Source organism: Tenrec ecaudatus, chromosome 17, assembly GCF_050624435.1.
Source record: "Tenrec ecaudatus isolate mTenEca1 chromosome 17, mTenEca1.hap1, whole genome shotgun sequence".
Taxonomy (NCBI): Eukaryota; Metazoa; Chordata; class Mammalia; order Afrosoricida; family Tenrecidae; genus Tenrec; species Tenrec ecaudatus.
The window spans coordinates 24811746-24827508 of record NC_134546.1 but is presented as its reverse complement, the minus strand read 5'-3'; the positions used below and the strand labels follow the sequence as shown (position 1 = coordinate 24827508).

The following is a 15763-nucleotide window of genomic DNA, read 5'->3' as shown; positions in this document are numbered from 1 at the left end:
TAGGATCAGGAGGCTGTCAATACATGGGCACCTCAATTGCATTTTTAGTAACCCAGAATGCTCTCCCAAGGCCAGCCATCTGACCTCAAGGAATTGACCTGAGATAGATCCTAAGATGCCCCAGAAATGCAGGGGGTTACGTAACAACCCCACAACCAACCCACTGCCATTGAGTGGAGGCCAACTCACAGTGACCCTATTGGGCCGGGTAGACCCTGTCACTATCTTGTAATCCCGTCCCTCCGTGTTTTGGAACCTGTAATTCTGTATGCAAGCAGACAGTCTCAGTGCTTGTCTCTCAAAGGAACTGGTGGGTTTGGACAGCTGATCTTGCAATTAGCAGCTCAATGCTTAACCCACCAGGAATGGTCACCAAGGATTTTGGGATTATACCACTCTGCAATTCTCCTCTTATAGTGTTACCCTGATACAACAAATCCCCCTCAAGTCACTTCCAGGCATGACACCAATCCTCAGATGCCACCTAAAGTCAGAGACCGCTCCTTCAGGTGCTGCCCCTACCTCCTTCACCTCCTGGTCTTTGCAGATGTAGTTCTTGCCTTAACAAGAATTAGTGCCCATGACCTTCTGGACCAGAAGTGTGAAGGAAGGCTTCTCCTGTGCCAACTCTTTACTTCACACTGCCCTTGAGTGCTCACAGCCAATGACAAGTGGTTGGATTTATTTCTCCAATTTCCCCAGCACGGGTTCCATCAGTAACTCATTGTTCCCCGAAGCAGTGCTGTACTCCCAGGCAGACTGGGAGGGAAATGGTCTGAGAAGCTGTGAACAGTCCGGGCTTTTGTGAACAAGTGGACAACGCGGCCCGTCTCAACGATCAAGCTGTCCACGAGTAGCAAACGCAAAGGGTTCAAGGGCAGAGAGCAGGAGCCAACCAGCTTTCAAATTCATACAGGATTTGTCTGCTCTTCAAAAAAGTTAATGCCAGCAGGAAAGTTGGTTTCTACAAATTGAAGTCAGATGCCACTTAATGTCCCTAGAACCTCATTAGCGCAGTTGGAGGGACCAGCAGCATCCGCACTGCCTGAGGGCTTCTTAGAAATGCAGAGTCCTGTCCCATACCTTAACCCGGAGCTGCCATCTGCTTTCTGAAAAGCTCACCCATGTTATGCAGATGCTCACGAAGGCTTTGGAAGGCATGTTCTAAAACAGACTTTTAAAAAGGAGAGTGCTTTTTCTACATTTCAGTATCCTTATTCATGTTCAAAAGGTATGAGGTAATGGTAGATTTTATAAGACCCTTGGGTCTTAGTTACAATTCAAAATGCATTTGCTCTGAGTCACCTAGTTGTATCCATAGCTGTGAATATTGTCTGACTCCATTCTTATTTCTTTTTCTGTATATTTTGGGGTGGTCTTAGTTATTACCCTAGGGGTGCTAATGACCATTTTATTAACATCAATTTAGACTCAATACTATACAAAAAAACTTTGTTTATAGACAGCTCTATCCCCTCTATAAAGGGGATAAAATGTAGCTTTATATATTCTGCACCTATTAACATGGTTATACCTATTACTTTAGGAATTTCTCGTAATTCATATGGGCAAAAGAAAGGAAGACTTATAAACCAAAGAATACAGTAATATTGGGTTTCATATTTACCTGCTTTGTACCTGATTAGCATTTTTTATCTGGGAAGTCTTTAATTGTCCCTTCATTTTGAAGGGCAGTTTTAGCAGATATGGGATTCTCAGTGAATATTTTTCCTCCCCATACATTAACTATGCCATCCACTGCCACCTGCCTCTAGAGTTTATTACGAAAGAGTAGCGGTCAATCTTACTGGCGCTTCCTTGGGTGCGATCTGACTGCCCCTTGTCTCTGTTTGGGCTTCTCTGAGCTTTCCTTCCTTGGAGTCCACTGAGCTTCCTGCGGACATCAGAAGAGTTACTGCCGTCGCATTGTTCCCGCTGCAACTATTTTTTGTGTCCCTTCATTTCTCCCCTCTGCTCGGGGCCTCCCATGATGCAATGCACATGCAGGCACATTTGCTGGTGTCCTGCAGGTCATTTAAGACTCTGTTCATTTCTTTTTTCTGCCTTGCTCTTCCTCACACAGAACACTCACAATTGTTCCATTTTCTCCTTTGTTGCTTCTTCTGCCTGCTCAAGGAACTGTTAAACTCCCCTCGTACGATTTTTCTTCCCCACATGAGTGTACCTCTGGCTCCAGAATTTGATTTTTTTAAAAAAAATTTGGTGAGACATCATCCTTCTAGCTTCTTTAAGCATTTTTTTAAAAGCACAATCAAGATAGTTGAGATAAAGTCTTTGTCCTCGAAGTTTGACGAATGGGCTTCCCCATGGATAATGCTCATTAATGTCTCCTTTCCTGCAACTGAGCCACATTTTTCTTCTCTACATGCCTCGGAATTTTTTGTTGAAAACTAGACATTTTGACTATTATACCATGCCCCCTCTAGAAATCAGATCCCTGCCTCCCAAGTCATTTGTTGTTTAATTCTGCTTGCTGTGGGCTATGATGGTAGCTGTGTTTCTTCAGTGATTTACTCATTTCTGTAAAGCCGGCATTTGTCATATGTGGGCGGCTCTGAAGTCTCCATGCTGATAGACCAGTGGTCACTGCATGGTTTGGCAGATATTTTCCTAAACACCTCGAGTAAAAAACACACCAAACTTCTCAGACTTGGAGGACTGACTCTCTTAGACATTCCTTCAATGCCAGGCCATTTGCGATTGTTCTTTAGCCTTCATTTACTGCTCACATAGAATCCAAACGTCAGAAATCTTAGGTTAATCTCAAGAGGGTATGTGTGTAGCCTGCTTGATTCCTCAGGATTCGTGGGAGCTTTTCAAACCCCGATTCTCCTAAGTATCTCTTTCTCTAGCTGCTTCCCTCCTAGGCATTTTGATCTCTGGTTTACCCTGAGTGGATCCCTTATCACTCCCACTAACATCTTCTGAGTTTAGACTCCATGTCAAGCAGGACGCTAAGGATTCGTGTCACCTGACTTAATTCTCAAAGCAATCTACCATGAGGTGATAGTCCGATGCTATTTTCCCACCGTCTATAAAAGGAAATGGAGGCACAGAGAAAGGGAATGGCAGAACCATGCAGATACCAGATGAAGGTTCAGGTCCAGACAACCCGGCTCCAGAGCCCCAAACACTGGCTCTTCTTCGTTATTCCATTCCAGCAGACAGGTGCTCAACAAGAGAAGACTCGGTTAAGAAATGGGGAGGCGATCTGGCATGAATCCAGAGGTATGGATGCCAACTCTGAGAGTTAGGCTTCAGGTCCATTTGGGGGGGGGGGGCGGCGGCAGGATTCTCCTAAGACACGATCTAACATCGCGTGGTCAGTTCCATGATGGGATCCTCTGCGAAGCAGCCACGCGGTTCATCTGGTCACAGTCTTGATGCTAGGGAGGACGGTTTCATTTGGAGTGTGCCGAAGCCAGGGCACGTCGACTACTGGGTTGGGATCCTGCATCTTGTCGTCGACCTCCTCCTGTAGCACTGTAACCTGGCCTGCCAATCCCAGGAGTCATCAGTGGGCTCCTGACCTGGGGTTCTTCGATTTACACATGAGAGTAACTTCGACTTCTCTAGAGAACCCAGTCTAGCACATCAATTAAGTCAGAGGTTATCTGGCAAATTGTTGAACTCCTCTGTGGACTTCTCTATTAACTTACAACAGATGCCGCTCTAGATTCATCGTTTTAGTGATATAAAAGATACAATCCTTCTGGGCTCTCCAAATAATTGATACTCTAACAAATGCATTTAGAGTAGCGCTTTTCAACATAAACTCCCTGAGATTCTGGACTCCTTTCCAGATGATCTCAGAAGCGGGTATTGTTGCTCTCCCCAATTAGTCTCCCAGCACCTTTGATGTTAATGAATTTATATATTGAATGTGTCTATATAATGAATCATACATTAGTGCAAACTATTCCATAAGAAAACAACTATTATTGCCTTTAAAAAGAAAACATGAAAGAAAATCACTCGGACATAATATGCACTGGAGATACTTTTTAGAGAATTTATTCTAACTACAGGCTCAGGGGTTATGAGCGGGCCGGCTAACTGTGAGGTCCACAGTTCAAAACCACCAGCCACTGCACAGTTATAGTCTCAGAAACTCACAGGGGTGTCCTGCTCTGTCCTGTAGGGCCTTTATGAATTGGCAGTGAGTTTGGCTCGCTTAATTAAAGCGGTGGTGTACATACAACCAGAAATAGTGTCGCGATGATGCTAATCTTTTGCTCTGTTTTGAACTTGGCATGTGCTACTGTTCTGTCCGTAGAGCAGATATGCTCCGAGAAATATTGTACGTGTATTTGCTTAAACTTACATTTCAAAATTGTGTCCTAACATCTCACTGGAAAATAATGAACACTTAGTACTCTATTCTAAAAATCACATCTAATGGGAAAATATACTAATATTCTTTTTCCAAATAACTAGGTATGAAATTAGGCTTTCAGAACCTTTGGGTGGTCAGAGGCACCTGCAGTGATTACTAGCTCTCAGAGGTCAGGGCAGAGAGGGTATCAAATGCCACTGTGTGCAGCTCAATGAACAAAGAAGATTCCAGAGCAGCAAGCACACCATGAGCAAAATGTCAGGGTGTCTGCAAGCAGAGCATGTACAAGGCTCCTGTGAATCAATAAGAAAAAGATCCCAACACGAAACAATGGGCAGCAACTATGGTAACAATGCATTGACTAAGATACACCAATCAGCCATAAACAGGGGAACGATGCCCAAATTGACTGGGCATAAGGGAAATGCAAGGAATCCTACAGGCACAAAGGTTAGGGACTGGGCTGATAACTGAAGGCTGGGAGGGGTTAAAGAAACACACCCAGAAGAGCCAGCCCTGCGGAAGAGGCCTGGCAGATCGCAGCCGGAAACGGGAAACAAGGGGGCATTTCTGCTCTACCACACAGGATCATTCTGAGTTGAGAGTCAACAACTGCAGGGGACATGCATCTAAAACAACCGCTTAACCCATCTGAGGGAAATAAATGTAAAGAAGGAGGGTCTGTTGTAGTTGAAGGGAGTGAGGAAAGGGACATTTCAAACATTACTCATGTACATGTGAATTTGTACAGCTGTTTTGGAGACTCATATAGTAAATTTAAAATGCAACTTCCCTATTTTAATTTTTTAACAGAACTCCATTATTGAGGGGGGTAGGTGGAAACGATAGAAAGCACCACCCACAAGTAAAAAGGCTGTGAGGGATGAGAATTCAGTGACAAGCTGAGCCAAGCCCACTGGACTCCCGTAATGACTGACGTCACGCTCTTCCCAGCAAAGCAGGACCGATTCATTCCCACGACAGGCACATGATACCGCATCCTGGGAGCCTGCCCCGCGTACATCCACCTCGCCCTCACCACCAGCCAGCATCGCTTCGAAGACCTCTGTTTCACAAAGGATTTCCAAAGGAGGGTGGATCTTACTGTCCCATAGTGGCTGTGGGCCAGGCTGGACTCGGCTTGCCTGGCCTTCGAACCGCCATCTCTCCAACCTGCACTGCTGCGCACAGGCCTTTCTTGATGTCTTTGCCCTTGACCTCCTGCTCTTCCTTTTCTTTTTGTTTATGGGATTTCAAGCGATTTTCTGTTTCGGCTTCCTTGCTTTTAAATTATTTTGTGAGCCCAACACGATTCTTTCAGCCAGCTTGAACAGAGTAATTTTAAGCGAACCAAACACGAACACGTTTCCCCTTGTCAAGCAGTTCTCTCCCCTTTGGCGCAGACAACACGATTATTAAAAAACTTCGTCGGTTTATAGTCACATGTTATGCTTTCTAGTTTTCACAAATGAATCCTGAAGCCAATGAAAAAGTAACAGTTGTGAGGGTTTTCTTTTATGAGTAGGAAGCAAGAAGATAAATATGAGCCAGCGCCCACCTCAAGAGTCACCTGACTGTGCGGACTAGGAGCCCGGGGTCAGCCAGCACCTGCTGATCCTCTTCCAACGTTGGCGAAGAGAAAGGATGACACAGGGCCTGTGGCTGTCCCATCTTTCCCTTACAACCGAAGGCTTAACCCCAGATCTAAAACCTGAAAGCAAATTTGTTCAAATACCCTTACGGTTACTTTCTAATATTTTCCTGTATTTTTCAACTCCTTTCTTATATCTCACAAAGAAGTTGACATTGAAAAAAAAAACTGGACTCTCATCTGTAAAGATTTTCTAGGGCCTTTACTTGACTACTCTTTGCTCTATGCAGGACCTGACTGGAGGTATGGAGGAAAGGGAAGTGTAAGGGTATATAAATTATAAAGACCTTTCTACTTCTGGCTAAATTATGTAACATTTCTTTGGGGTATACATCATTCTTTGGGGAAATGAAAGGAGATTTTCAAAAATTAATGACAGGGGCTAAGCTGGAGGTGAAACAGACTCAGATGTTTCTGTAATTCTGCTCGTCCCTACACACACACAATGAGAGTAGAGATGAAAACACAAACACGTCGTGAGAGATAACTGTAGAGCTTTAAAGAATGCAGTAGAAAGAACTCATTTCCACTGGAGACACCGTGTGGGAATTGCGCCCGATCTGACCCCACCACACCGAGGGAAAACACTAAGGGCGTGCAACAGAACAGCAAGGGGAACAGAGCAACGAAGTTCCCAGGGAATACCAAAAATAGACTTTGGGGCCAGGGCTTGGCGCCCCATCAGACTCAACCAGAAAACACTTCTAAAGGCCAACAACTTGAACTAACTACAGGCTTTTCTTTTATGTTGTTGCTGTTTTTTTGTTGTCATTGGCTTTTTGTTGTTGTTTTGTTGCTTTGTTTGCTGTCTTGTTTTTGTGCATGTTATTATCTCTGCAGGTCTATCTAACTAAGATAGGCTGGATAAACAATCTGGAGGAGAAAACAACAGACGAATGGTTCATTATGGGGGGGGTACATGGGAGAGGGGAAGGTTGGGGGAAAGGAAGTAGTGTTAACAAACCCAGGGACAAGGGAACAACAAGTGATCCAAATCGGTGGTGAGGAGGGTGTAGGAGGCCTGGTAGGGCGTGATCAAGGGTAATGTAACTGAGAGGAATTACTGTAACCAAAATGAAGGCTAATCATGATAGTCGGACAAGAAGAAAGTAAAAGGAAATAGAGGAAAGAACTAGGAGGCAAAGGGCATTTATAGAGGTCTAAATAAAGGCATGTACATATGTAAATATATTTATATATGAGGATGTGGAAATAGATCTATGTGCATATATGTATAGGTTTAGTATTAAGGTAGCAGATGGACACTGGGCCTCCACTCCAGTACTCCTTCAATGCAAGAATACTTTGTTCTATTAAACTGGCATTCCATGATGCTCTATTTCCACATCCTCATATATAAAAATATTTACATATGAACATGCCTTTATTTAGACCTTTATATATGCCCTTTGCCTCCTAGTTCTTTGCTCTATTTCCTTTTACATGATCGCTGAAGACAAATAGGTGCATAAGCAAATGTGGTGAAGAAAGCTGATGGTGCCTGGCTATCAAAAGAGATGGCGCCTGGGGTCTTAAAGGCTTGCAGTTAAACAAGTGGCCATCTAGCTCAGAAGCAACAAAGCCCACATGGAACACGCACACCAGCCTGTGTGATCACGAGATGCTGACGGGATCAGTTATCAGGTATTAAAGAACAAGATATCAAATCACTGAAAATGAGGGGGAGTGCATATTGGGGACCCAAGACCCATCTGTAGGCAACTGGGCATCTCCTTACAGAAGGGTTGAGGGGAGGATACGAGCCAGTCAGAGTGCAGCAATGATGAAACATATAACTTTCCTCTAGTTCCTAAATGCTTCCTCCCCCACCACTATCATGTTCCTAATTCTACCTTACAAATCTGGCTATACCAGAGGATGCACACTGGTACAGATAGGAACTGAAAACACAGGAATACAGGACAGATACGGGGAGGGTAGAAAAAGGGTGTGGTAGAAAGGGGGAACCAATTACAAAGATCTACATATAACCTCCTCCCTGGGGCATGGACAGCAGAAAAGTGGGTGAAGGTAGACGTCGGACAGTGTAAGATATGACAAACTAATAATAATTTGTAAATTATCAAGGGTTCATGAAGGAGGGGGAAGTGGGGAGGGAGGGGAAAAATGAGGAGCCGATACCAAGGGCTCAAGTAGAAAGCAAATGTTTTGAGAATGATGATGGCAACAGTTGTACAAATGTGCTTGATCCAAGGGATGGATGGATGGATGGATGGATTGTGATAAGAGTTGTACGAGCCCCAAATGAAATGTTGAGAATAAAAAAAGAAACAACTCTTTTTCATACGCTTCCTGCAGAATACCCCGGACAAGGCCTCACCTGAGTCTTTCATGGGGCAGAGGGCACACTGCATGCCCCAGGCCTCTCCGTACAGACAGCAGCACTCGGTGTAGGTCGTCTGCTTGCCCACAAGCGGCCGGCTACACACATACTCATCACTCAGATGTTCCCAGCACAGATCCTGGTAGACGTCGGTTTCTTCAATTTGTTCTGCAAGGGAAGACGTGATTCTGGGATCATGGCACTGTTGCTGCTAGTTCATAAACCCTGTGGGGCACGTCAAGGAGTCCACAAATTTCCATCCTGATTTCTGAGTGCCTACCAAATAAGAGTCTAACTCGAGTCTCATCAAACCTCTGTCGTCTTCACTGGGTGTCATTCCATTAGCTGAAATTCAACCTGCCCATCACATTCTGATTACATCCCTCTCTTTATAGCGTCCCTCCATTATCACAACGTCCCCACCGTCTGGAAGTACCCCATATAATCCCAATGAACCGCTCCTTCTTCTACTCTTTGCTTTTTACCATTTGTCAGATGCTAACACTTCTTTCTACATTAAACATATATATAGATATTTCTCACTCAATTCATCTGCCAAGGGCTGAACGAGTGACATTTCATCTGAGAATTCTTTCCATTGGCTTTATGCACAGTGGTCTGTGAAACGTGAAGGCTGACTGGTTGGCTGTGCAGGCTCTCTGTGTCAGCTCACCTCATCCAAGGTGCGCAAGGAGTCCCATCAATGAACCTCAGGACTCTCACCCTTCCCTGTCCAACTCTAGAGTCAAGTTTGTCTAGTCTCACCCATGCCCTCCCCTTCAGTCAAGCAAACCCAATGACCTTTCTCCGAACTTACATCTTCCTCACTGGCGTCTGAGGACTAAGTATGATGAACTCACAAGCATTGAACAGAGTGACTTCCAAATAAAAGCCTACCTCTAGCCTTATCAAACTTCCATCTCCATTGGATGTTGTTCCATTAGCTGGAATTCAACCTGCCCATCATATTCTCCCTAAAACAGCGCTGCCAAATGCTCAGCCATGCCCTATTCTTGTGCATTCAGTGAATACACTTAGGGTATTAACCCTCCTATACTTTTAAGATATGAATGTCCATGTAATTATTTCAAGGTCAACCAAGTCATCAGTTTTCCTATTTCCCACTAGGTGGTCACAAGGGAAATGCTATGCTATTTATTTGGATGCAGGTTTGCATCACTCATCCAAACGTACCATTTGACTCAGCTGGCCGTATGCATCTCTTCTCTGAAGCATCCAGGACCATGGGATGGGTGCAGAAGCAGTTATAAGAACCTTCTGTATTAACACACTGGCCATCGATACAACTGTTGGGGTCTTGGCATTCATCCATATCTTAGCAGAAACAAACAAAAGAAGGCATGACTGGATAAAAGCAGGAATGCTAAATCCATCACACACTGCTAAACGCAGTCCAGGTTTTAACGGCCACCAGCTCTTAATGAATGACAAGCTGTCATCCACATTTGAACACTTCCAGCCATAAAAACACAGGTTCTGTTGATTGAAAAGAGAATATTGGCCCTGCTGCCGACATAAAACGAGGAAAGGAAACATCAAGGGGCAGGATACATTTAGAAATCTAAGTTAAAATGATTCTCTATGATATTTTCAGGATTACTTGGTTTTGATATGAGTTTCTGCCTGGTGTATATGGTTTCCTGGTCAGGTATTAAAGTAAGGGTATTTCAACATGGCGCCCACGGGCATGGTATGAATGATGGGAAGCAGGAGGTGTACAGACCACAGGGGCACTTCAGCTAGACCGATGACCTGGATTGGAACACCACATGGAACATTAACTCTTCGTTTGAAATCCACACACGTAGTTCAGAGGGCTTTCATTTCCTTCGATCGCGTGCAAGGAAAAGAGCCATAAAACACGTGCAGCAGATCTTTTCAGCACATGATGCACATTCAAGGGAACGGTTTTTACGACACAGGCTCCTTATTTTTTCCCCGTCTGTACATTTTTACAGGATACCATAATGGCTCCTCTTAAAAACTTACCGAAGCACTGCAGTTTCACAGGATCGTAGTAAGTCCCTTGCTTACAGTAGCACTCATAACCAGGCTGAGTGTTCAGACAGTAGCCATTTTTGCAGATTTCTTGTCCAAACAGTAAGCATTCATCCGCATCTATGGGCAAGAGAATAAGGAATACAAAGAGAAGCTATTTTAGATTCTGTCTGCTGGAAAGACAGTATAACTGTTATTGAGATTCAAGTGAGATATTACAATATGGCTTATATTTACAGAGAATCTTACAGACATTAATAATATGAAATCTTTTAGAGGTTTGGCCTAATTCACGATAAAGAAACCATCAAATGTGGCTTGTCGGGTATTTAAGGCATAATTTCCAAAACTTTACTAGCAAAGATATAATTCTAAATATGTTTTCGGAGATGCTATTTTACATTTGGTGAAGGTCTATAGATTTCACAATAGCACCAAAGATAAACTCTTAAAAAAACCTATTTCTAAAGAAATGTGTATTTCTGTAAATATATCTTCTGACCCATCGACGAATGGAAAATAAAGCTCCCCAGACAAATGTGATGGCATTTGACAAGTCTTCTCGTTGGTAATAAAGATACCAGACATTAATGACAGCACAGTGGCTAAGGGTGATGGTAGGACCGTCCTCCATAAAGCCTAGAGAACATGGCTTTCCGGGACTCAGTTTACTCACTGGCAAATTCCAGATAAGAAAATCATCTATCTAATAGAATGGAGAGGTAAGATCAGGGCCATTCAGGACTCGGTAAGCTATCGGTTGCCTTTAGGGCTGCTATCCTGAGCATTAGATCTAGTGCTTGAAAGCGGATGTCACAGACTCTTCTTTGAAAATTAGGAAATGTTGGATAACTTTCCCAATGAGACATGGCTGGAAAATGGCAGAGCCAAGTCTAGAACTTGTAGCTGATTGGATCTGAATTAAATGCTCTTCCAACCTCTTTGAGCTCAGCATGGTTACACCATGGGCTGCTAACCCCAAGGTCAGTAGTTTGAAACCACCAGCCACCCACAGGAGAAGGACAGAGGCTTTCTACTCCCAAGTATACTTTTGGTCTCAGAAACCCACCAGGGAAATACTATCTAGTCCTAAGGGTTGGTATGAGTCAGAATCAACTCAACGGTAGTGAGTCTTTTGTTGTTGTTTTTTAATAAAATAGAATGAGGGTAAAGTTTTTTTTTATTTGAGGGGGCTTCAAGAAGTTCATGGAAAAAACTGAATTAAAAGGTAATGGAATTTTTCTACCAACTTTTTGAAACCTCCGTGTAAAAGAAATCATTCTTCAGTAAAATCAGAGCTCAGTTCTATACTATGAAATAAGATTGAACTGTATCCCTGTAAAACCATAGTGTATGGTATTTGTGAGCTTTAAAAGCATGAACAACACAGTGCCAGGCAAGTCTTCTTGTCATTTCATTGGACTAAATCAGAGAAAGTATTTTTTAAAGCATATGGAATTTCTTATCCAACTACTGAATTATACCGTATTATTAAAACACTAGCTTTCCAAAATGGATGAACAATAAAAATATTTTTATAGTCTGTTTTCCAGACACTTAGCAATTTTAAATATTAAATTGTAAAGGGAAAAAAATCACTTTGTATATAAAAGCTGATAATATCCTTACCATAGATTGTAGAAAGTGAGTGGGTAAAGAAAAACTTAGACATGTGGTTTAAATTTTAACAAAATAAAGAAGCTGCACATTTATTTTAGAATTGTAGAAAAGTAGCATGAAATACATCAACCACATCGATTTTTGCTCTCATCTTTTCCACTTGTTACTATGAATGTGTGGTCTAAGCCATCGAATATTTTCGGAGAAAGGAAGCACTCAGCTTTGTTGGTGACGGGACAGGGAACCATGAGGACAGTCAGATGTGTGTGGCCATGATTTATGTGATTTCTGACACCTTTCTGGGGTAAAAGAAAAGCTCCCTTGTAACTCTTCAAGTGCAGAACTCTACGCCAGCACGTTAATCAGATTATCCCATTCAATCCTCCGGGTAGCCTGGGGGCGTTATTCCTAACTCAGCTGAAGAAATTGAGGCTCAGAAAGATTAAAGGACTTTGCAAGGTCACCGAGCCTCAAGGGTTCTAACTCTCAAGTCATGGCTCCACTGAGAGTGCCCAGGCGCCCCTTACAAGGGGGAATTAAAGGCCTTGTCACCATTTCCAATAACATCAACAGACTTCGTTTCAACCCAGGCTTTTATGACATGAAGATCTGGTATGCACACATGCTGCAAATTCACTTCTGCTTCACTCTGACCTTTGTAGTTCTGGCTCCCGTCTCCGTGAGAGGACTCTCCAGTGGGGACAAATCCTTTTCCTCCAGGACACATTTCCGTGAATTCAGCTGATTTCAGGGAAAAACAAAACCAAGAAGAGAAACAAGTAGGAAAAGGGGGGGGGGGGGGAAGTCAACATCTGCCACTAATGTACTTTTCATTTTAATTTTGCTTTCGCAGATTCAGTCACTGTAAGCCAATTCTTGCCTATCTAATTCAGACAAACCAAATGAGTCATACCTCTGAAATTATGAATTAGGTACAAATAAATCAAGTGTTTCATAACTCTCTCTATATAATTAAATCCCTTGTAATTCACTTATGGATTCTTCATTTATCCATTTTCAAACTGACATTATGATGGTCATTTCTCAACTACCATAAAGTCATAAAAAACACACTTAATGCCTTTGTGTCAACTTGAACCATAGTGACTGTGAGACAGAGCACAACTGTTCCTGTGGGACTCGGAGACTGAAAACATTTTACCAGAGTATAAAGCCTCATCTTTCTCCTGCAGAGCAGCTGGTAGTTTCAAACCTTGAAGATATCAGCCCAACACATGACCCATAATACTAATTACCATGGTCTCAAGTATTTTAAATGTTATGTAAAAAACAAACAAACATGCTGACAAGGCTCTCTGTACGTAAACATGTCCCAGTGAAGGAGCCTGGTGACACAGTGGTTACATGTACAGATGCTAACTGAAGGGCTGACCTCCGCAGAGAAAAGACCTGGCAATCAGCTTCCACAAGGATTCCAAACCCAGAACCAAACCCACTGCCATCAATTCTGACTCTCAGCAGACCCTGAAAAGGGTTGAGGCAACTCTATTCAGTCTTCTGTGTGTGCTATGTGTTAGCATTAACTCTATTCTGTGTCCGTGGACGCTACGAGTTAGCATTAACTCTATGGGCCTAACTGCAGCAGCATCTCCAGGTACCTGGGTGGCACAAGTCATTAAGTACTAAACTATTAATAAAAGGTTGGCAGTTCAGACACGTTTATAGGTGCCTGTTGCTGGTGGTGCAGCAGGCTACCAATTGGGCTGCTCACCACAGGGGTCAGCAGGCTGAACCTGCCTGTTACTCTGAGAGGGGGTTGAATTCACTTAGAAACTGAATAAAGTTATCTTTCAACTAAAATATCAGATGGGACCTCCTGTAACAGTGTCTCCTGGGATGGACTTAGAAGTACATTTAATTGATATTGAGATGGAGGGAAGGTGATGTGGCATTACTGAATACCGTTCGCCACAATCCCACTTCAAGTTGACTGTTGGCAAGCAATGAAAGAGTCCTGGTGGCATAGTAGATTCTTTGGAATGCTGTCTAGAAGGTTAGTAGTTTGAAACCTCCAGCTGCTCTCAGTAACTCAACTTGATGGCAGTGCTTGGCAGGTACCAGGGAGCCCTGGTGGCATAGTGTGTGAAGAGTAGGGCAGTGAACTGCAAGGTCAGCCAGTAGTTCAAACCTACCCACCACCCTCCAGGAAGAAGATGAGGCTTTCTACATCTATAAAGATTTACCACCTCAAAATCCTCCGGAGCAGTTCTACTCTGTCACTCAGTCATCGGACGCAATTGGATGGCAGTGAGGTTTTTGTTGTGTTTACAGCAGGTACCAGCAGCTGTCATCCTTTAAGGTTTCAATGCAGTCACCAAAATAACATTTCAAGGCTTATGGGAACCGCAAGATAAGACAAGCACGAGTCCATCTCCCAGCTGGTCCTTACCCGTCCCCAAGACCGGACAGGGGAAGATCTCGCAGTTATCACCCCACCCAGCACCCGAGGTGCAGCAGCACTCCTGCCTGGTGATGTTGGGGGCCAGGACATTATCACAGAGACTGGCATCGTTTAGATTATAGTAGCATTCTTTCTTTTCTTCTTTGGGTTGATCAACAGCGACATCTAAATAGGGCAGAGAAAGGATTCCTGATCAGACACCTTAGATCTACCTACAGTGCAACAGGTTAAAAACCAAACCAAACCATACCACCAAAGGATATCTCCATAGCAGGTTATTTTCAGAAAGCACACGGCCTCCCATTTCCAAAGGCCAAGTCTTCCACTTAAAGACGAAAATGCATTTGAGTCCTACATTTGGGTAGATTTCTAAAGCGCCCCAAGAGTGTAAATCTGTCAAAATCATTTCCTTCTACGTGAACCAATTACTTTATTCTTGGACATTTGGCTGTGAGTGGAGTTTCCATATAGTCTTTCCTGCCAAACCTAGGGACCATTCTTGACTGAGCTCTGACACCTACTTAAGTCAATGAAAACTTTCCCCAACACTTGAGCAGAGATGGGTGGGGGGGGGGCACTCATGCTATTTAACCCTTCGGTGGTGACTGAATCAACCACGCACACCATCTTGGCAAAGCAGAAGACAACCAGGAAAACGCTGTAGGAACCTGGGATCTACAAAATTACCTGTCATCACGGAAAACCTAAGTCCTTCCGTTGTTGCAAATGTTTAACATGGAATGAAATCCTAAGTGGCAGCTCTGCCTCCGAGCGGATTTCCAAGATGGGTTCTAGTTCCCTGTTCCAGTAGGGCCTAGAGCAAAGAATATCCCATGTGCTAAATCTTCCCCCTCGGAGAGAGGATAAACCAGGTCGTGTGAAAGAACACAACCCCTGAGAACAAAATCCGACGACTTTCGGACAAGAAGAAAATTATTTCATTCAGATGGAAGTGTTTTTCATCATGCTCATGCTGTTCAAAAATAACATTTTGTGACTAGACTGGAAAAGTAAGCCTAATCCCTTCTCAACCGTGGATGAGAGAGTGCGCAGTCTACGATACAGTTTGAACATATCCACAGTCTGTATGGTAAGATGGGTGAGACAAGTAGGACGCTGGCTACTGCCATCACAACGGCTTAGACAAATTCTAACGAAACACTTTCACCAGAACTCTGGTAATTCCAGATTCCCCACCCCCACCCCCCTCCAAGAACTGCAGGGATAAAAAAGGGGCTATATTTGCCAGAGAGGATCAAGACTTTAATGTCAACCAGCTCCTTATCTTTAATATTTTTTCAGTTCGTAGATAATCCTATTATAGGAAAATCTATTGAGTTATCTTCACAC

The 15763-nt window shown here is 43.4% G+C and overlaps 1 protein-coding gene across 10 annotated transcripts in view; it reads right to left on the bottom strand.

Annotated features, from left to right (window-relative positions):
- Positions 1-15763, bottom strand: part of LTBP1 (latent transforming growth factor beta binding protein 1) — a 436575-nt gene that overhangs the window by 16376 nt on the left and 404436 nt on the right. For all 10 annotated transcript variants that reach the window (XM_075536011.1, XM_075536010.1, XM_075536014.1 and 7 more), the window contains 5 exons: positions 14402-14578; positions 12646-12732; positions 10363-10491; positions 9547-9687; positions 8350-8520 (listed from right to left, as the gene is read on the bottom strand). In XM_075536011.1, the coding sequence (XP_075392126.1) occupies positions 8350-8520; positions 9547-9687; positions 10363-10491; positions 12646-12732; positions 14402-14578 (705 nt within the window). The remainder of the gene's footprint in view (positions 1-8349; positions 8521-9546; positions 9688-10362; positions 10492-12645; positions 12733-14401; positions 14579-15763) is intronic.